Source organism: Trematomus bernacchii, unplaced genomic scaffold (assembly GCF_902827165.1).
Source record: "Trematomus bernacchii unplaced genomic scaffold, fTreBer1.1, whole genome shotgun sequence".
Taxonomy (NCBI): domain Eukaryota; kingdom Metazoa; phylum Chordata; class Actinopteri; order Perciformes; family Nototheniidae; genus Trematomus; species Trematomus bernacchii.
The window spans coordinates 2,175,416-2,196,611 of record NW_022988043.1 but is presented as its reverse complement, the minus strand read 5'-3'; the positions used below and the strand labels follow the sequence as shown (position 1 = coordinate 2,196,611).

The 21,196-nt window shown below is 40.1% G+C and overlaps 2 protein-coding genes across 4 annotated transcripts; both read left to right on the top strand.

Moving 5' to 3' along the window:
* Positions 1 to 8,393, top strand: cabp1a (calcium binding protein 1a). Of its 3 annotated transcripts, XM_034118317.1 has the most exons (8): positions 2,962 to 3,144; positions 4,078 to 4,263; positions 5,727 to 5,757; positions 5,946 to 6,089; positions 6,188 to 6,297; positions 6,382 to 6,456; positions 6,557 to 6,629; positions 7,355 to 8,393. In XM_034118317.1, exons 1-8 carry the CDS (start codon positions 3,010 to 3,012, stop codon positions 7,378 to 7,380), a joined length of 780 nt encoding a protein of 259 aa, XP_033974208.1. In that variant the 5' UTR covers positions 2,962 to 3,009; the 3' UTR covers positions 7,381 to 8,393. The 3 variants fall into 3 exon arrangements, with proteins under 3 accessions (XP_033974207.1, XP_033974208.1, XP_033974206.1); XM_034118316.1 differs by lacking the exons at positions 2,962 to 3,144; positions 4,078 to 4,263 and adding an exon at positions 1 to 802; XM_034118315.1 differs by lacking the exon at positions 4,078 to 4,263 and having other exon boundaries at positions 2,971 to 3,144.
* Positions 8,394 to 10,436: 2,043 nt separating this feature from the next.
* On the top strand, positions 10,437 to 20,910 carry mlec (malectin). Its single transcript, XM_034118018.1, has 6 exons — positions 10,437 to 10,640; positions 11,063 to 11,283; positions 11,779 to 11,957; positions 12,759 to 12,935; positions 15,668 to 15,725; positions 17,060 to 20,910. The coding sequence occupies exons 2-6, from the start codon at positions 11,082 to 11,084 to the stop codon at positions 17,302 to 17,304; spliced, it is 861 nt and encodes a 286-aa protein (XP_033973909.1). The 5' UTR covers positions 10,437 to 10,640; positions 11,063 to 11,081; the 3' UTR covers positions 17,305 to 20,910.
* The last annotated feature ends 286 nt before the right edge of the window (positions 20,911 to 21,196 follow it).

Genomic DNA, 21,196 nt, shown 5'->3' with positions numbered 1-21,196 from the left:
TGCTGTGCTATTATGGGTCGCCAATGGAGAGGAATCGGTGCATGATATCGACGATCAACCCACAGCGACAGACTAGAGCAGATCTGCAGCAATGAGCGCCTCCTTTCCAAAATCGGAATCCACCACCTCCTTACTGAAGTCCTCCTCTGCGGCGAGGAAACCGACACACTTCCCTGAACGCGCGGCAGAGAGCCGGAGAGGTCAGCATCAGCACCAGCATCACCACCGTCCCGCCGCGCCCCACAGCAGCAGCAGCAAAGCCGAGGAGTCTTTCCTGTCGGCCGAGTGCGAAATCAGTGCCCGGAGACCCCTGTGCCACCCCTCCCTCATCGGCAGCCCGGACAGTGGTAACGATGCAGCCACTCGGGGAAAGTGTAAGTCCCACAGCCACCACAGCCAAGTTCCCGACTCTCCGGAGCAAAACGGTGTGAAGGAGCACTGCAGGTCATCCAAGCCCACACACCGGCACCACCACCGCAGGAAGCAGCACCGGGACGACCTTCCACCGGCTGCAGCCGCACCGCCTGAAGCTGAGCATCCCCGGCGCTCTCACACGCACATACGCACGGTCCCCAGGGTGCCCTCTCTGTCGGACAGCAACGATGACCGGGCTCCCCTCTGTGAGCCGAGGGACCATAAAGGGGTCAGCGTGGCTGGGGCTCAGGTCAGCAGTCGGTCCCCGTCTTCCTGCTCCCTGGTTCCGCTCTCCAGCAGGTCCTCCCGCCACTCCCGGAGGTCAAGTGCTGCTTCTTCTGCATCCGATATACATTTACGCACTATCCTCAATTCACTGTTTGGACAGGTAAGACCATCAAATGTATGCACATGACTGGATCAGTAAATAGCTTTTTTGTATGAATTCTATTAACTCTATTATTGTTCAAATGTCTTTTGTACGTTTAGTTTGTGAAGTGCAAGGATGCACCTGGACATTGAGGCCCAAAAAGACTCTATAGTCACATCCTAAACCAAAAACCCAATGTATGGTTAACTTCATAGTTAATTCACCACCATTTGAATGAATTAACATATATGTGTCAGGCATATCTAAAAATAAAACGCATTAAATTCCCTTAGTCTTGCCGTGCAGAAAATAGTGCTTTGTTACAAGCATTTCTAGAAAAGTGCACACAGAAATAAAGTGGTTAAGTGTGGCCTCAGGCTACAATGACGTCCTGTTTACAATCAATATACGTTTATGTGCTCTGTGATGCAGTCTGCAAACACTGTCATTACCGGACAGACTGGGCAGGGAAAAGCTTCTTCTACACATCCATTTCTTATGTAACTTGTAAATACAGCACCACCTCCTACAGACCCTCTCAATCAGGCAGGCCTTTCTTATTGAAGTGGATGTTCTGGAACAGAGGAAATCTACTAGAGAGGTGGAAATCTCTAAATATGCTAATGTTTGGTCAAAGGCAAAGATATATTCAAGTTCCTGCATCATTCAATCATAAAACACTGCAGAGATCGGCGCGGTGTTTGAAGATAAACACTGTAATGTCTGACGGTGATGGAGGCTCTATATTGAGCCTTAAATGTATTCTCCCAAAAGAAAAGAGCTCCGTTTAATATGCTTTGATTCTTAGTGTGATTTGCATCATTGTCGGCTTACCAAGCTAAAATCTGTCAAAGCAATCAGTTTTAGTTTTACATTGCAAATCCTCACAAAGCTCTGCATTGCTGATTAAACTCCTGATAATTTGTTGTTTATTTGGACTTCTTTCCAGTCACTTCCTTAGAAGTGACTTAGAAGTGACTGGGAAAGAAGTCAGAGCTTAGTTCTTGCCATGTAGGGTGTTTGTATTTTAATCTGATCTCAAATCAGGAAGTGATTTAAATTAGGAAGCACTCAACCATGAAATTGACTCAGCATGGCAACACAGAGATCATCCTTTGTGGCTTAGAGAGAAAAATATTCTAGTATAGTATAAAAACCGATTCTACAAATAACCTGTGAGTCAGTCCGCGGGCAGCTCTGTGAAAACATTAGCGTGACCTCAAAAAGGTTCTTTGATGAGACGATGAGCTAGATGGAGTTCAATAACAGGCATGGTGGTTGGAGAGATGCACGCACTATCTTTGGCATGTTGTATGAAACGATGCAATCAAAGTAAAGTGTTTTCTTTTTTTTTCGACAAGCCTTAATGGAAATGAACAGATTGTCAGCAGGGATGAGAATTGTCTGAAGCCATTCATGAAGAGAAACATCCTCACTAGTGTTCTGTGTAGAGAAAAGGATAACCTCATTCTCTGTGTTCTGATTTTCTGTAGATATATACATGTAGCTGTAAATTATAGATGGACTGTATTCTTCACACGTTCGCAGTCTTAATGTGTTTTTCTTTGGTTCCACGTTGCTGCTTTAGGTCAAGGTGACCTTGGCTATGCCTGCAGAGGGCAGAGGATGATGTGTGTGTGGGGGTGTAAGAGAAGAAAAACAAAAGCGCATTCAGAAATAGTGCAACATATGAATTGAAATGCAACCTCAAGGCTGCAAACTGGCGTATTATAGTCAATTACTTGAAAGTGCAGGTGAAGAGCCTGGAAACACGTCCTTACAGGGTCTTCTTGTAAACCTGCATGGTACTGATTTTTACAGAAAAAACCAACATCTCTCAATTTGTTTGTGTGACCATGAAACAAATGTCACTTGCTTGTAATCTCCTGCAGGAAAGCGGACACCCTTTACCCCATTTCTCTTGTTTATTCTCATGTCCAGTGCCTGTGAATCCGTGCTGAATTGTCTGTGTTTGGTCGGTGTGACAGTTGGGTGAAATATCTTAAAGACAGTGGATCACCTTCTTTTCCTTTAATAGGCATAATTCTGTTTCCCTTCTTGGCCCATGCACTTCCCTCTCATTTAGTTTCTCACCCACACTCTTACTTCTCTCTCGCTCTCTCACTGTATCATTGGCTGCTCTTATTGCTACAGTCACTCTCTCCACATAGTACAGTGCAGTTCACAGTTTTTTCAACGAGCTGTAGGTTAGCACCCAAGTCTTCATGGGTCTTGCGCTTGTTTGCACTTCTTCCAAAATCCAAACGGCAAACTTAACGGAGAAAAGGTCCTCATGGTCCTTTTTAGTGCCTCTTTTCTCCTCTGGAATGGGAAACTGCTTAGACTGGCCTCTGAGAACGGTAAGATGCCCTTTAGTAATTTGACTTTCTCAATTTGTTTGGTTGGTTTAGAAATTGAAACTTGTGAAGTAAACTGGACAGTAGTGCAGTGTTTTTACGTATTTTTTTCACAGCTGTTGCATTTGCTCTTTCTGCTCAAAAGTCAGATATCATTTTGCAAAAACCCTGGAAGATATTTGTATGTTTGTGTTTGTAAATGAAATCCTTACGGAGTGTTTTTCTGTGATATCTTGACAAAAACAAGCATGTGTCCTGATTATAGCAGACTTAATTTAAGAGTTAGACGTGTATAATATCCTCACTGTTTAATGTTGGTGTTTGAAATCAAATGTAATTATGAACCGAAAGTTAATCTGCACTGGTGGTATAGTAGTTGGCTCTAGTTGTAGTTGTTTGTGATAAAACAAGATAGATTAGTGGCTTTAGACTTTGGCAGAACTTTGATGTGCAACAAGAACTATTTTCCAAAAAACAAGTACTGTATATCCCACGGGACAAAATGTGTCCTGATGTCTTCAAAGCATAATAGGTTATGTGATTACAACATCTGCAGCCTGTTCCCTGGGGCTTTAGCTTGTCTTTCCTCTGCTTCTGAGTATGTTTACTGTTATTGTGACAGTGTATAACTGTGAAGTGCCAGTCCCTACAACATGGCGAGTAAACAGTTATGAATGATGAGTGGAAAGTTGGCAGCATGCTGTTTTATGGATGCGTTCAGCCTTTCTGCCATGTTTTTATATTACGACATAGTTTCTTTCATACACATGCACGTCCCACTTAGAAGTACTTCTGTTTTAGCAATTAATCCATTGCCGCTATTCAAGAATAGAGAGAGTCTAGATTGACTTTCACATGTCCTATATCTATCTTTATTGCATTGTGGTGTGAAGCTGCTCAGATCTCTAACACTGTCTCTGCACCCCTCTGGAAAAGATGCTCCAGGATGCTGAGAGGAGGTTCAGAGGGGTGCTGTCCTGTGAGGATATGGGCCAGGCAGTGTTTCTGGGGCCTTATCAGGAGTCCATTGTTTCCATGACACAAAACTGCGTTCTGGTGAGCAACATACGGTTGCAAACCTTTGTCTTCCTGAGTAAAGGAGTGGCCACGTGCAGGCAGCCTGTACGTAAGTCTCGACAAACCTTTTTTAATATGTCTGTTTGTACATCAGCATTATATCTAACTTGGATCCTATCACTCATGCCACAACAACTATTCATTCCAGGGTGTAAACCCTTTCAATTCCTTTCTATCGTAATTTCCTACTTTTTCCACTACTGCTGCTGCTGATTGGTATCTTGTCATATTTCAGTAGGGAAAACAAGGGTTTGGAAAATGACTGAGCCTGAAAGCTGACGACTGTCTAAAGGAGTGTTAAGGGGCTTGTGCATAAATGTAAGGCCTTGTTTACTTTCTTGCCAAGAGTTAGATAAGAAGATTGATTTCACTCTCATGTCTGACAGTTGAATTAAATTGAAGCCAGCTGCAGGTTAGCTTAGCGCCAAAGCTTGAACAACAAGGCATATCATGTGTTGTTTTACAGGGGAGTTACATCATCATTTCTGACGTGCAAATCCAAAATGAAATGGCGTGTTTACTATTTGATTTTTTAAAAGGCTGATCTGCACATTTTGTTACCGTCCGACAAAGTTATGCTGTTTTCCTTGTTTCTACAGTATTTGTATGCTAAGCTAAGTTAACCAGCTGCTGGCCAGAGCTTCTTGTTCACCTTGGAGATATGAACGTGGTATCAATACCCTTTCAACTCTCAGCATAAGCAAATAGTTACAACCCAATCTGCATTGCTTATTTATCTTTTTGTCCACACTTTAATAAGATTTCTGATCACTCAGTCTAGTGATAGGTAAACTGCACGAAAAGACCAAGCAGGCTTAATGTTTCATATTTCATGTTTCATGAAAACTGTAATACAATGGAAGCCCCATTAGTTAAGTGATGAGGCCTGGAGCATGTCGATGTAAGAGATGAGGGTTGATGAACTGACAGTGATGGAGTGACAGATTAAAGCGTTGATGGAGCACACATGTTGGATCGGCTGCCCAAGTATCCATTTGCTCACGTACCTTCGATGTTTTCTGTATCAGTGTTTGCGGTCAGACAATTATTTGAAACCTGACGTCAACATTCAGTGTTGTGTTTAGACTTATTTTGCTCCTACTGTTAACCCCTGAGGGCTCTGGGATATGTCTGCTTCTCTCTCTGCCCTTTAAAGGTTGCGTTCATCGTAAGCAAGCGCTTGAAGAAAAAAAAGAAACAGTCACATTCTTCTGTGAACTCAGAGGGTTATGGTTCCCAGTCTTGCTTTATAGGGATCAAACTATTCATGTTTATCATCAAGATGTGAGCTCAGACTACTGTTAACACCTTTTACCGTAAGGCGTCCGAAGAAGAGGGTTGTTATGGAGAAGCTCGCTGATTTAGTTTCGGGTGTTACTCAAGTAACAGCATTGCCGGCGGTATATTTAGATGCAGCTCATAGACAAGTTTGGTTTGTTATGATGTGTGATCATGATGAATGCTTTTGGTTTTGTACTGACCAATTATTAAATGTCATTTCTCAATAGGACAGAGAGCTGAGACCGGAGGAAATGGATGGCAAGTTTACCTTTTTTAATTTGTATTTCTTTAACAAAATGTATTTCAAGAGGATTAAATACCACATGTTTTTCAAAGTTCTTTTCAAAACCAACTCTGAAGTGAAATAAATAAAGGAGTACACAACGTATTTAAAATGACTGCACTACAACTCAAACGCTAATAATATTTCTGTTGTTGTTCTACAGAGTTGCGGGATGCTTTCAAGGAGTTTGACAAGGATAAGGATGGTTTTATCAGCTGTAAAGACCTTGGAAACTGTATGAGAACCATGGGATACATGCCGACTGAAATGGAGCTCATTGAGCTGAGTCAACAGATAAACATGAACTGTAAGTCTGAATTGTGTATTATTATGTAAAGCATATCATTGTATCCTGATTGTGTATTGTGGTTCTGAAACTATGCCAAATACTTTTCTCTTTTTAAGTGGGAGGTCATGTTGATTTTGAGGATTTTGTAGAGTTGATGGGCCCAAAACTCCTCGCCGAAACTGCAGACATGATTGGAATAAAAGAGTTAAAAGAAGCTTTTAGAGAGGTAAGAGTCTTAATTGATGTCATGTTGGGATGTTTTTTTACTATTTGCTTTTCCATTTCTAATGTTGTTTCTTTTTGTTCTCAGTTTGACACCAATGGAGATGGGGCCATAAGCACATCTGAGCTCCGAGATGCAATGAGGAAGTTGTTAGGCCAACAAGTAAGGTTTAGATGCGAGAGAACCTCTACAGTATATCATTACTGCATGAATACCCATTGTTTGAGGTGCTGTGCTAAATGTTGCCAACATTTTTTCCCAGGTGGGACTAAAAGAGGTGGAAGATATCCTGAGGGATGTTGACCTTAATGGTGATGGGCTGGTTGACTTTGAAGGTAAATCCGCTTTAACAAACAATTAATTTATATTTACATTTAACCCCAAAATACAAATACACATTTTCCCTCCTACCTGCAGTGCTTTTAATTACTCTGTATTTTTTTTGGTGAGCTGTTGAGTGTTGAAGATATTGATTTGTTTGTGGTGCTCAACGCGCCAAAATATACTTTAAAAAAAACTCAAAAGCAATGTATTTTTATAGAAATCATGATGCTGTTATTCAGGATAATCTGCAGACCTTTTGGGACCATGTAGGAACTTAATAGACAATCCAGGAAGTCTTGCTAAATATTAAGTGGTGCAGACAACCTCCAAACTGTCTTCGGGGCAAGTGATCAGTGTTTCACTGAGTCTATACATGTTGGTAGTTAGATAATAGAATAATACATTTATTTTACCTTAGAATAGTGTGCCTTTTTTCCCACTGTTGTATACACCACTTAAAATTAGGCAACCTTTCCTGGATCATGTTTTTGGACCTGCACTTGCCTTTATAAAGAGCACATGGAAGAAAGCAGAGTGTGCATCTACTCATGCAGAGGCACATGCTTATTGGCTCATATAGTTAGGTTACTCTGCAACTTACAAAACAAAACAATCTATATTCAAAAGTGACACAACAGTTAATAAGGAAATTTAAGGAAGAATCGTCCCTTCAGGGTATGCTGCAGAGTTCACTGCAACTGTTCATTTTTATAATTGTACTCTTCTCTCCTCACAGAGTTTGTACGAATGATGTCTCGCTAAGATCAGAATATGATCGTTGCTGAATGTGAAGCTCCGTCCTTGTCTATAATTGACCAAGTACACCAGAGGACATGCTATGATCTCTGAGCCATCCTAATCTGAATGACACTGGAATTAAAACTCCTTGAATGTTAAGGAGTGAGGAGTCGCCTCACACTTTCAATCAATAAGTGTTCTTCCTGAAAAGTCTCAAGTTCAACTGATGCCGAATTTGCTGTAGCCTAGATGATGAATGTCCGACTTGTGTTTTTGCACTTTAATTCTCACTAAATAACTTCCTGTGGATATATTGCTGGTGTCTTGTCTCATCTTCTATGTGGTCAAAAAAAGTATTGCAAAATGTTGCCTTCAATGTACAATAGTCTGAATGTAAGAGGGGATTCCTGTAGAGAGGATGTCAAAAATATGTGCATTGTTCAACAGTACGTTTTCACACAGTATTTGTTTTATTATAAATTGTAAGTGGAATGTCCTTTGTGACATTGGTGCTCCAACAGGAACCCATGTGGCAATATAACACCTGTGTTGTAACTGTGTGATCATCTGTGATTTTTCACTGTGCCTGTATAGTCCTATAAAGTCATCACTGTCTGAAAACTACAGAAGCAGATCTCTAATACAAAACCATAAATTACATTTCATATTTTATTTGCTTCAACCTTAGATCAATGGCAGTTAAAACGATGTTCTAAGTTGCAGAGCTCTGGTTTGCAGCATCCTTTGTCTTTCAATGCTCAGAGGTTTAACATTACTTTGAACCTGGCTTTGGGGGGCAAGTAAAAATCCATATTACCCCGGTCTGCGAGCATACAGTTGGAATGACATATGTGAACAGTGGATGTGATTATGTTGTTCCTGCTGTAATGTACGTCGATGTATTTGTGGGAACGTTCCACACCTTTGTGTTGTTAAAGCCATTTTTATGCATGCCAAAGAGATACATTTATTAAATTCAGTATGCACATTTGCATTTTTGTCTAACAAAGTAAGCAAAATATTTTGCCAAGTTAACTGTAAAAATAAATAAAAAGTGTTTACATTTAAGAGGCTTTTTTCTGTGGTGATGTAATCTTTACTATTTTATTAAAGCTATGTCAAATGTCAGTATATTAGTAATGCACTGCGCACTGTCACTGCATTTCTTGGGGACAAACCTCCTTACAACATCTATTATTCATATAGGTCTCTAAGACTGCTGGTTGGAAAAGCTTTACCTGCAGAACCACTGTGCAAGCCATTAGATCAGAATAACTGTGCTGTGTCTCTGTGTGACCTTTGACTCGTTTATTTTATACCATAAACATATAAGTAACATAAGTAACTCATATTGCTAAAAGCATATTCATTAGGTTATATTTGTATGCATTCATTTGGCAGTATTGATGAAAAAACCTTAATACAACACCCACATGTACAGAGGAATAATTAGTAGGCCTAGTAGCCTATGTAGGAAAAAAGAGGAGATTGTTGCAGGCACAGCAACACCCACGATACAACTGCACTAGGCTTCCCCTGGGCCACTTGTTTTAAGCAGAACAAGTGTTGCAAGCAGCAGCAAAACGCTGCCAGGAACTAATATTTGCACATTATGCTAAAGTAGGCCAATGTTACTTTGTAGAAAATGTCCTGACTTTGAAGTTTCTGTAATGCAAATGTATTGCAACATTTTAATCAAATGTATATATCCCACTAAAGGAACTAATTTAACTGTAGCCTACCAGATTGTACATATTTGTACAAATGTTTACCAAGATAAAACCAAAAGCTCACGGAAACACCTGTCATGCATCGAGGTGTTGCTGTTGCCATAGCAACTTTCTTCATTCATTACTGTCTGGTCATATCTGGAGTGGACCGTGTGCGCGCTGCGTTGGACTCTTGTGATTGGACAAGGGCCGGACCATACCATACCGGAAAAAGGGGGGCGTGAATATTTCTTAAAGAACCCGTGTTCTTATTATACATCCATGGTATTATTGTGGTACTATATTTACAACAAATACCTATTTATGCTTTTCAGTCCCTCAAATAATATTGTAGGAAATAGATCCTTGAATATATTTGACCTTTGGTTGCCAGTGAGAGAAGAACTGGTAACCGACTAGGAATAGTCAAATGTAGGTTTGGAGTGATTGATTATTTAATTTCGGTGCAAAGGAAAGGGCTTTGCTACAACGTAAGACGACTATGAATAATTGAATTACAAATGTAAAAGACACTGTAAAATACCTTGATGACGATGCTGCCTGAGAGGCTAAACTCAGGGCTTTAAACTCATCAAATCATGGCTTGACGTGGAAAAAAGACACAGGGGGTTTCAGTCTTTACGCTTCTGTCGATCAATGTTACTATATATAAATATATTTGTATACCACCGTGCAAGTTACATCAAATGCATTTCTCTATTAAAGCCTTTAAGTCGTCATTTGTACAATTCACTAAGACGTAATTGGGCTGTGATATGATATGTTTTAATGGTTCAGGAAATCTTAGCAGGAGGATGTGATTGGACAGAGTCCGTGTCACTCATCGGTCATGGGGAAGCTCAGGTTAGGTAGCACTGCTCAGCCTCCTGCACACTTGCAGCATAAAGAGAAGTGGATACAGCGTTGGAGGCGGGACTCCGTTCAATCCTAAGAGAGTTTCTCAGTGGCGCCTGAAGCCCATATGGCCTGCATCTCGAGAGCAAAAGTACCCGTATGTCGGCCCATAGAGCATGCGCAGTTTAGCTTTCCCTTAAGCCCCGCCTCCGATCTCCAGCTCTGCTCAGTCAAATGAATGGGCAGGAGAAATAACAATGTGTTTGGCTTTAAGCGCATTTAAAAAATGTAAGACTCTAATGATTCAAATTAGGTCAATACAATTGTTCCTACTGGGTCATTTATTAAGCTAAGGAAAAAATCATACACTGATTTAAAGACGTCTATTTCCCAATGTAAGTCAATGGGATAAAGTTATTTGGACGTCACTGACTGACACGGAAGTTGTAGTTCCACCATTTGGCCACTACGAAAACCTGCTTTAACGTCCGGCGCACTTCCTGGGGGCTTGACTTGCAGTTGATGCTAACAGAGCAAATGCTGGTCGGATGCACACATTGAATGAAAGTCAGTGTAGCAGGCTGTTGCCACCAGCAACTGAGAATATCTGCCCACCGTAAAGTTACCTTACAGTGTCCAGGCTCCTGGTGAGACTGTAACAGAAGAGATTATTTCACACATTGGCACAGGAGAGGATCAAGGCATTTGTGGAAGGGGAAGGTGAGAGATATTTGATGAGCTGGGGTTTCACATAAGTATTTCTGGTTAGACAGGTAGGGTAGCTAGCTAGCCTAACCGACTCACGGTTATCGCTGCGAATTAATAATTTTCTTGTAGTTTATCCAATTAAAATCAGAGCTGGTAAATCATGATTTTGTTAACAATAAGATCAGATACTTGTTTGTATATTCAGCGTTGTTTTATATGTTTCTTTGTGCGTGTGTGCTACAGCCGGTATTGGTACTGTTAACGTTAGCATGCTGGCTAACACAGATATCATGTTGCATGTCATCAAGACAAGCTTGCTAGCTCTTTACGCTAGCTAACCTTATGTGGTTAATGTTAAATGTGGAAGGATTACTTCCTTGATGAGTCTATGCTGCAGGCAAGCGGATACCGACACTGTCTTTCTCCGTGTCCAGGACCGGGCTGTGAGGGGCAATGCAGCGGGTCACGGCGCAGCTCGTCGCCGGGCTGGTTGCATCGGTGCTGTCGCTACTGGCGGAGCCGTGCGGGGCGGACGGCGGGGGCCTTAGCCTGGCCGACCGGGTGATCTGGGCTGTGAATTCCGGAGGTGAATCGCATGTAGACGTGCACGGTATTCACTTCAAGAAGGACCCATTGGAAGGGAAACTTGGCAAAGGTGAGTTGGTGTTAACTGCTAATATAGGTATGCTTGTCTTGCTGTGCTTCACCTGTAAAGGTGTTGCTTAGAATGACATTGTGAAGGTAAAATATGTTCCTCCGAAACAGAAATGTCTAATAGAAACCTCTGCATGGTCTGGCTTCCGCAAGTAACCACAAACTAACGAGGAGTCAGCATAAAGGAGTACGCTCCGCCCCTCTCAGCATGGAGAGGAAGCAGGTGATGATATGATATTGACTGCAGAGAGTCATTCCTAGCTCCAGTTATTAAGCTGAAATCCTATAAATGCAAGTTTAAGGGAACACAGTGTGGTAACTTGCCATTTGAGACAGAAGGGCACTGTGTTTCATTGAGTGCATGAAAAGGTCAGGGCTTGCACAATGTGGTGCTATGCTTGACTTAAAACATGATCCGTTTTCCAGTTATACAGATATTAATGTGGCTTCGTGATCAAAGTGCACTATAACACTGATGCAATTCTTCTTTTTGTAGCGTCTGATTATGGGTTGCGCCTGCCAATACTGCGCTCCAGTCCAGAGGACCAGATTCTGTATCAGACAGAGCGCTACAATGAGGACACTTTTGGATATGAGATCCCCATTCGTGACGAAGGAGACTATATACTAGTAATGAAGTATGCTGAAGTTTACTTTGCCCAGTCACAGCAAAAGGTATTGGAATAAATTAATCAGTGTGTTTTGTGTTTAATACATTTGTCATTTTCATCTGCACAGTTTGAATGGAAAAGGTATGCATTGAACAAGGCCTGTTATTATTTTCAGTTTTATACATTTCAATATAAGATGCAACGATAAATTAACAGATTAGCAAGTGCCAAAGATTTAGACGATCAATTAGTCCTTGAAGTATTTTTTCTGTAGATGGATAATAATGCAGTTTATGTAAGTATTTATAAACATTTAAGACTCAATTGTGAAATATCAGGCGAATTTCAAGGCTGAGAGTTTTGTCACACCCCTGTACTCAAAGGATTAGGTGTAATTTGTCCAACCTTCACAGGAGTGAGGGAGATGTCAATCATGTATTGAAAAGAAGCCACATTAGGCATAAGTGAAATTACATTGGTGGTCGGATCAAATGGGTCCACAGGGCCATTGAATTGATAATAAAAACAATAAAACTTGAGATAGGAAAAGTGCAGGTGTTCCTATCCACATTAATAATGGCTCTATTGTTTAGTAGTCTCTGTAAGGCATGGCAGCGAGCCTGCATGCAATACTAGGACCCTGAAACTGAAGTAGCTGAATGAGATGAATCCGTTATTTATTTATTATTCACACCTGTCAAAATGTTTGCCGAGATAAATCCCTATTTGTTTTAACATTACTTTGAAGGTGAAAAACCTGGAATACTAGTCGAGCTACAGTTTCAGTTGACTAACTTTACTCTATTGATGGCCAAATGATTAAGCTGTGTGTTTCCTTCCTGACTTGGGAAAATGTTTTTCCTAGGTGTTTGACGTCCGTCTAAACGGCCATGTGGTGGTGAAGGACCTGGACATCTTCGAGCGCGTGGGCCACAGTACAGCTCACGATGAGATAGTACCCTTCTCTATTAGACGTGGTAAACTGAGCGTACAAGGAGAGGTCTCCACTTTCAACGGCAAGCTCACTGCAGAGTTCGTAAAGGTGAGCTGTTTTTATTTGGATTGGATGAGACATTTCTTAACTCCAGTGAAAGTCAAAAGGGAGTGTCAGTTTGTTTATTTTACAACGACTCTTGTGAATAGCAGTATGATAACCCCAGTTGTGAGTCGCTTTACTAGTTCAAACAGGCCTGGCAGGTTGAACAGAAACTGGTTATTTAGAAGTGTATTAAATTTCCACTAATCTATAATAAACCTAAATGGTTGATTTCCTGGTTTTGTCAGCCTTTCACAAAGTAAGATAGTAATTTAAAATGCAGTATGTCAAGTCAAAATGAAGACATTTGTTTGGTGTGGCATAAATATAATGTCATCTAGTCAATTTCTTTCAGTTGATGAACAGAACTAAATATATAAGTCACATTATATTTAAAAAAAGATGGCATTCTCAAGAGTTTTGATAACGAATATAATATTATAAATAAGACTTTATTCAAGCCAACACCCAACATGTTTAAAGGGGGGTGGGGGTCAATTTGTTCAATTATTAATTTATATTCTCAACATGATCGGCAGCTTTGCTTGATGAAAGGTCAGAAAGAACAAATAATGTGATTTTATATTGAAATGACTTCAATCAAAGACTATCTAGTAATAAAAAGAACTCCAGTTATAATAAGAACATATCTAGGGACAAGATTTAAAGCAATAGTTGGACAATTTAGGGAATACAATTATTTCTAAAAGATAGATGACATGATTTGAAACGTCTTTCCTGTCTGTTAAATATGAAGCTACCTCCAGCAGCAGGTTAGCTCATTGTGACATTAGTGCAAACAGTTAACTGAGCTCTTTCCATAGATAACAATATCCGCTACCAGCAACTCTCAAACACACAAATTACAAACATCGTATCTTGTTTGTTCAATCTGTATAAAAACCAGCGTGTGTGCAACAACAGCTTGTAGTTTTTCAGTATGTTGGACAAACGAGATAGTGAAGTTAATAAGTTACAATTTGGAGAATTTCCCCCAACTGCTCCTTTTTAATGTGATGGCATTCATTTCAGATGTGTTAGATAAAACCATCCTCGTAACCTGTATGGCTAAGGGACTGCAGCCCGACATGTAAAATCAACGGAACATTTACATAATAAGCTCCATGTCTGAAAGGGCTGCTGACAGCCGGCTTGAGTGCGTGTGGGCCATGCAAATGACTTAAAACAGCCTCACATCTGGCTGCCCTCAGATCATATCTGTTAACCTGTCAGGTAGTGCAACTATAACTATTCTCTCTAGCACTCATCAATCTTTGTGCCACTATTTATACCAGTTTTATTATTCAGCTATTTACCCATTCAGTGGTTGCTTGCCTTTGTTTCCATTCTTCATAGACAAGATTGCCGTTTACTGTGATTTAGGAAAGGCTTTAGTACATCGAACAATAAACAAACACCTGACGTTTTCAGAAACATTTCATATTTAAGCAGGTTAAAGCAGAAGAGAAACATATGCACACATAGATATTAAGAAGCATGAGCTGTTGGTAAGTGGTGCCATTTTTGAGAAATAAAAAAGAAGTCTTAATTATCCAATGATAACAATTAAATGAATAAGGAACTAGTCCTCATGGCAGCGTTTAAGTATATTTAGTTTTTATTAACAAATCCAGATAGAGCTGAATTGAGGATTTTGGTCTGATCTATAAATAAGTGAAATGCCCTCTTATCTATTGCTATCTTTGTAAAGAGGTTAGTATATGTTTTCTTGTCACATTTTACTCAGTGGTAATATATCCAGCAGCTCCTGCCCTGGGACTTCAGGAGTGATTGATTTTATGATTTGGTTCCTCCCATCACGTGATTCATATTACACTTCCCTTTTTGTCCTCCTAGCCATCCATTCATCTCCATGTCATACTGTACGCCTGTGCTGTTTGCATAACTTTGTATTGACCAGAAATCTATGTCAAGGGGAGGGAAGTATTTTTGAATGGATGATTTTTCTGTCTGCATAAGTTTGATTTGTCCTACTGTAAAAATGGACAAAAACACCCAAGATTAGATTCAATATACTTTATCAATTGCCCACAGAAGAAAACATGTTATATATATTTATTGCCACAGAAAGACTTTAATTTGGAATGATCTTGTCAGCCTTTATTTGACACGTAGTTGCACCTGTAATTCGAATATAGGAGTACATTACCTTTGTTCTTTTATTTTTTTTTATTCTGTTTCTTGGCAACCTGCTGCAGGCCGCAGAAATGCGTATATTATTAGATTTCCCTTCAAGCTTTGGGTTCTGTCTCTGGGTTTGTAGAACATCTGCCTGTAGGCTAAATGTGCATGGTGGCATACTTCAAAAAATGCTTTTTCTGCAGTGACCTCATTTTCCCTATTTTATTTTATTTTTTGCCATTGCTCTCTGTGCATTTTGTCCAAGACACGCTTTCCGCTCTTCCTGCAAAATGACATTATTCCAACAATAAATAGACAACATCGCTCAAGCACAGGCGTTTTTGTTTTGCATTGTTCACTGCATTGTCTGCACCAAATGTTGATTCTTATTTCACAGTGTGAGATAAATTCAGAAGAAAAGGCAAGAAAGGAAGCCTTTTTATAGATTGTGTCAAAGTGAAGACATTACTTAGATAAGGGTGCTCAGGCCTTTACTTTGTTGTTTCTTGAAAGCGAAAAACCTTATGGATCATTGTTAGAAACAAGCTGTGTGGTATTCAATTACTTTTCATTTAATCTGTTATTCTGTGTTTCAGGGTTATTATGACAACCCCAAGGTCTGCGCTCTCTATGTAATGAAGGGGACATCAGACGGTGAGTAATGAGACAAACATATTCTTCTGAAATTTGCATTTAAGTACATTACAATGTCTTGTCCAACCAGATGTATTCATTTTAGTACAGACGTTGAGGACTTAATGCTGCATTTCCACTGCATGGTAAGATGCAGCTCTACTCATAGGTTGTCCATCAGCAAGAGATGTGGATCAGACTGGTACTTTTTTGGTACTGTTTGATGAAGGTTAAAAGCAAGCTGAGGATGAGTTAAAACACTGCAGACCACTGATTGGTCAGAGAGAATTACTACCAGTTCGGGATATCCTACACATTTCCCACTATTCTAAAATGGCCTCAACCCATCGCAAATTAATCTCGCAAAACAATGTACAATTGACAAGCGCTTCTGTCCATCTGTTTGGTTGCCGGGACCCGAAGTAATCTGCGGCCGCGAGCATGGTGTTATCTTTTTATATATTATAATGGGCGCGAGCTGTGTGCTCGAGTCTTCCTGCCTGTCGGCTGAACTCTGCTGCTCCGCGATGAGGGTCTCACTTCAGCAGCTTGAGTAAAAGTAGAAGTACCAGAGTGTTGGAATATGCTGTTACAGTAAAAGTACTGCATTCAAAATGTTCCTCAAGTAAAAGTAGAAAAGTATTATCATCAAAATATAGTTAAAGTAGCGACAGTAAAAGTAGTCATTGTGCAGATTGGTCCATTTCAGAATAATATATATGATATGTTTTATAATGATTGATCATTAAAGTGTTCTCAAAGCTGGTAAAGGTGCAGCTAGTTTGAATGACTTTGTATACTGCAGGGTAGCTTGTGAATTTACTCCAAGTGTAACTACAGTCTGATTTAACACTTGGTTATATTTCATATCATTCATCCACATCTGTAAAGTAACTAAAGGTATTAAATACATGTAGTGGAGTACAAGTACACCACGTACCTCTGAATTGTAGGAGGAGTAGAAGAACAAAGTAGCAAAACCTTTACATACTTAAGTAAAGTACAAGTATCTCAAAATTGTAAGTATAGTACTTGTTGAGTTTATGAACTTAGTTAACTGACTGCTACACAATTAAAATAAATGCTTTTATATATTTCTATTAGATATGACTCTTTGGCGTTTCTGTTATTATTAACACTGCTGCTTTAGTTGTTCCGACTGCTAAAATCATCTGTTATTCCTAATTTTAAAGCCGATATTCGGGGGGCTCGGATCCTTGTCACCTTTTTCATACCTGATGAGTTTGCATCCCTGAAGGATGTAAGACAAAAAAGAAATGGACCTGATACCAAAAGTGGTGCTGAAAAATATCTGTTATTTTGGACTTCCCTCACCCTTTTTATTTTCTGGACAGATGTGCCCAAACTTCAGCCGCACCCTGGCTTGGAGAAGCCTGAGGAGGAGGAGGAAGAAGAGGAGGAAAGTGAGCCAGGCGAGGAAGGTGGGAAGAAAAAGATTCCTGGAGGTTCCAAGCCCAGGGTCCAGTCCGGCCCCCGAACACCAAACCCATACGCCGCAGACAACAGCAGCCTCATGTTCCCCATCCTGGTGGCGTTCGGGGTCTTCATCCCCACACTGTTCTGCCTCTGTCGGCTGTGAGCTACAACTGTCGGTGGAGGGGGCGTCAAACAGACAAGACGGCAAGAGACTATGGAGGGGGAGAAGGAGGGTGGGGGTTTGGGGGGGGTCATCTGCAGAACAGGTAAAGGCATACACACAGGGAGAGAGCTTGGAGAAAATCTGGACGACAGAGGACAATAAGAGACAATAACTTTTCGGGACGCCACTTCGCCGTGGAGCAATGGCTGCTGTCCAATTCTACCGGAAGAAAAGGAGTTGTTGGAAGTGTGTGCTGTGCGCTTCTTCGTGAATGTGTTTCGCATCCACTTCTGCTGACACTTTTGAACAATGTTAATCATTTCCACTCAGAGATCGTGCAGGATTTACAGATGCCAGTCTACACGGTTTGAAACCACATTTCAGCAGCTAAGAGATGCTCAGGAGGGATTTGTCTGGGCCCGTTTTATAAGCTAAAAAGCATCGTTTTTGTACTGGGTGTAGCAAGGAAGCACACTCTGTTTAACACGCATCTGGTCACACATCAAATTGGAAATGGTGCTGCTTAGAAATTGGTTAAATAGAATAGGTAAGAGGTAACACAGTTGGCATTTGAGAGGCTCCCATTTTTCTCTAAATGTTTACGTCTTTCCACTCAGATCTAGTTGGTCCTTTTGTTGACGTGCCATCATCTACTTGCCATAAGTTGTTTAAGTAAGAATTAGGCGTTGAGCCAGCTCTGCAGTGGGTGGAATTATTTGCTGTCTAAATCAGCCTGCCTTTTTGCATACATTTAGGTTGGGTTACACAAATCTGTTGGTGACGTGTGGTGAAGCATGACTTACTTTGCATCGTTCCACCAAATACATTTTTAGGGCCATTATAGGTGTTATCATAATTAAGTCCTGTTTTCTGACAAGAATTCATTTTTAACGTTAAAACATTAGAAAGTCGGAACGTGGAATAAAAAAAATTCAGTAAGAGACACCAGAGTCAAAGTTTATGCTGTGAAACGCTGTAGCTCAAGTGAGTGGGGGTCTTCAGATCTCTCTATTTACTGTGAGCTTCGCCTTTTCTCTGAAGTCATTAGTTTGCATGCCTGCCTTTTTTTGTTTCACCAAAGAATGTATTTTTTAATTTCTCAGAAAAAACAAAAACTGTGGCCTGTTTAATTTGTTAAATAGCTTTCATAATACCATTTTGTGAAGCCTCTTTGGTAAATGAGTTAACAGGTAACTGCAAATGTCCCCTCTGTGGGACTAATAAAGGTATTCTGAGGTATATAAGGACAAACATTACCCCTTAATAACAACATTGAACTGATTTGGAGTAATTGTGTTTTGCCACATTTTACATCAGTGGCTAACTGGAGGGCTGGTTGTAATCTCTCTTTGTCATACATTTGGGTTTTAGATTTCAAACCGAATGCTGTGTTGACTTTGGCCATGGACTTCAGTCCTCCGTGTTTTTTTAAACGTAGAGAACAGGCAGCTCCATGTTAATGTAATAAACTCTGTGCTAGTCAATACACTTGTTTCATATAGCCCCAAAGTTGCTCTGTGTGGAACCACCAGTCCATCCACCTGCAGTCAGTGAAAAGTCAAACACATTTTTTTATTTCTCGTTTAAAGTGTCTCCAAAATTCTTACTATTTTGTTAATTCAGTGTCAACTTTTGAGTGCAATTAAGCTTCTGGTCCTTTAATTGATTGAACTAGGGACAAATCTTTATCTTCAACCCTTTTTCTTTTTTAAATGGCCACATTATCAGTCCACTTCGTCTGTGTTTTCTCAGCTTTTGAAAAATGATATCCTTTCTTTGCTTTCCATGCAGACTGAAAAGCAGCTTTGTTCTCCATTTTTAGTGGAGTAGTGTTGTGAACCCTCCTATTTATGTATCTAGTTAGCTCCCTTAAGTGCTTAGCTCTACTTCAAGGACAATTTTACCTGTTTCACTAATGCGTCTTAAATGTCCCCCAACACCCCCTTGCTAGTATTGCTGTTGCCATATGCAGTACTTGAAAACGGTTAATAATTCAGGTGTTGTGGATCCCTCCTCACTCCTCGACTCTCCTTCTCATTTTGATTGATGGTGAGCCAGAAGTTGGCGTCAGAACATTTTTGGTCAGTTGTTGGCAGTTTTGGATTTTTGTTGTTTTTCTTTCCTTTTTAAGTTGTAAACTTAACTCATATTTAAGACATACAAGCACCAAATTTCATTTAGTTCAGCACCAAAGTCACCGTGTGCTGTTCCTCTACACAGTTGCGTGTGTATATAAAGTACAAAAATCACACATTTTATCGTGTGACAACCATTTTGTTCTCATCACTTTTGTGTTGTTGCTGAGGTGTTAGGTTTTGTTTTTTTCTAGGAAGACTTTGTGGCCTTTCTTCTGGGGAGAACGGTTGTTGGTACAGTTTAAAAAAGATATAACGGGCAGCCAGATGAACTGACTGTCAGAGAGTCAAATAAATGAGATTGTGTCTGAAAATATGGGATCTTCCATTCTATTATATATAATTTAAATCAGTAGGGCTGATCTGGAGATATTTTATAATACGCTTGGATCTGTATGTTTGAATTTTTTCCTCAGGATCTGTTTTGTTTTGAGTTTTTAAAACGTGATATTTTATTGGTGTGACATTTTGCACTGCCTCATGTATTTTAAAGTCATGTCATTTTTTTGTGTGTATGTCTTTGTTGCCTTGAATTATTGAATACATTGTGCTTTACCATCATTTGCCTTGCGGTTGCTCTTTTGTTGGCTTGCATCAAGTTAGCCTCTTTTTGTTTCCCTCTTCTGTTAAAACACTTTACTGGGCTAGATTTTCATTCCACACAAACGACAGAAGTCTCAGAATAATAATTATAGCTGTAGTTAACTTTTATAGGAGCAAAGCCAGGCAGAAAAAAAGTTTAGTTAAAACTGTGAAAAGTATCTCCAACACATTCTTTTTAGTTCCTCATCAACCATTTTGGAACCTGTTCTTGTTAAAACACCTCCATATTGAATGAACTAGAGTGGAATGAAGATCTGCTCTGTTTTATTCACATGAGAACCAAAGAATAGCCGCCATTACATCAAAGCTCTCTGTGTCCTTATCTGACGCTAAAGGTTCTTCATTTCCTTTCAACCTATTGTTTCTCTCTCATTGGTAAAGCAGTGAATTATTCCCTGGCCATGATTCCCAACTCCTTGAAATTTCCCTTAAAAAAAGAAAGAAATAGTCAATTGAATTGTAATTAATGTTAATTTGTTTGAGATGAACATATCAAGCCTGTTGCTATTTCTCCTTTTTTTTCCTTCCTCATTTTAAAAAGCAACTGAACATGTGAAATGATTTTAAACTGAGACAAATTTGAACAGCAAAACATCTGCCAACGTGTCCATCGTCCAGGCAGCAGACCACACACACAATGAGGTCTGACAGCCACGTTCACACAGTGTGAGTGTGTGAGTGTGCGCTTAACAATGAGACCTACTGTATAGATATACATGTGTTGGATGCATAAACACCCCTCTGGGGGGGCTGTAGGCAGCAGCAGGTGGACTGAGAAATGTATCCGAGACCCCTGATCTTACTCTGATGTGGCATATCTGCAAAATGGGAAATGCTGTCTCTTTTTAATAAATGTGCTATTTTATCAGAACGTGGTGCTGCTGTTTTTCTACTCAACATACCTGACTTATGGTACTTTGGGTATTTAACTAACTTTTTGAGCTTAGATCTAAAAGTAACAATATTTCCTGACACATGTAGTGGTCACAGCACATGCACAGGCCCTCTGTTTGTCCAGGTGTTGTTTTTCCACCACCTGTGAAAACCTCTTGAAATAGACCTTCATATCTAACATGTGTTGGGACCAGAATATCCACAAGGGGAACACAGCTGAACAAAGTAGACTGTTTCATGCCCACAAACAGACACTTTTG

Bases quoted from the DNA above. Each gene is read 5' to 3' on its own strand.
- cabp1a (XM_034118316.1), top strand. From the start codon at position 92: ATGAGCGCCTCCTTTCCAAAATCGGAATCCACCACCTCCTTACTGAAG. The intron at 6,090-6,187 runs GTAAGTCTGAAT...TCTCTTTTTAAG, and splicing joins TCAACAGATAAACATGAACT to TGGGAGGTCATGTTGATTTT. The intron at 6,630-7,354 runs GTAAATCCGCTT...CTCTCCTCACAG, and splicing joins TGGGCTGGTTGACTTTGAAG to AGTTTGTACGAATGATGTCT.
- mlec (XM_034118018.1), top strand. From the start codon at position 11,082: ATGCAGCGGGTCACGGCGCAGCTCGTCGCCGGGCTGGTTGCATCGGTG. The intron at 11,284-11,778 runs GTGAGTTGGTGT...TTCTTTTTGTAG, and splicing joins GGAAGGGAAACTTGGCAAAG to CGTCTGATTATGGGTTGCGC. The intron at 15,726-17,059 runs GTGAGTAATGAG...TTTTCTGGACAG, and splicing joins AATGAAGGGGACATCAGACG to ATGTGCCCAAACTTCAGCCG.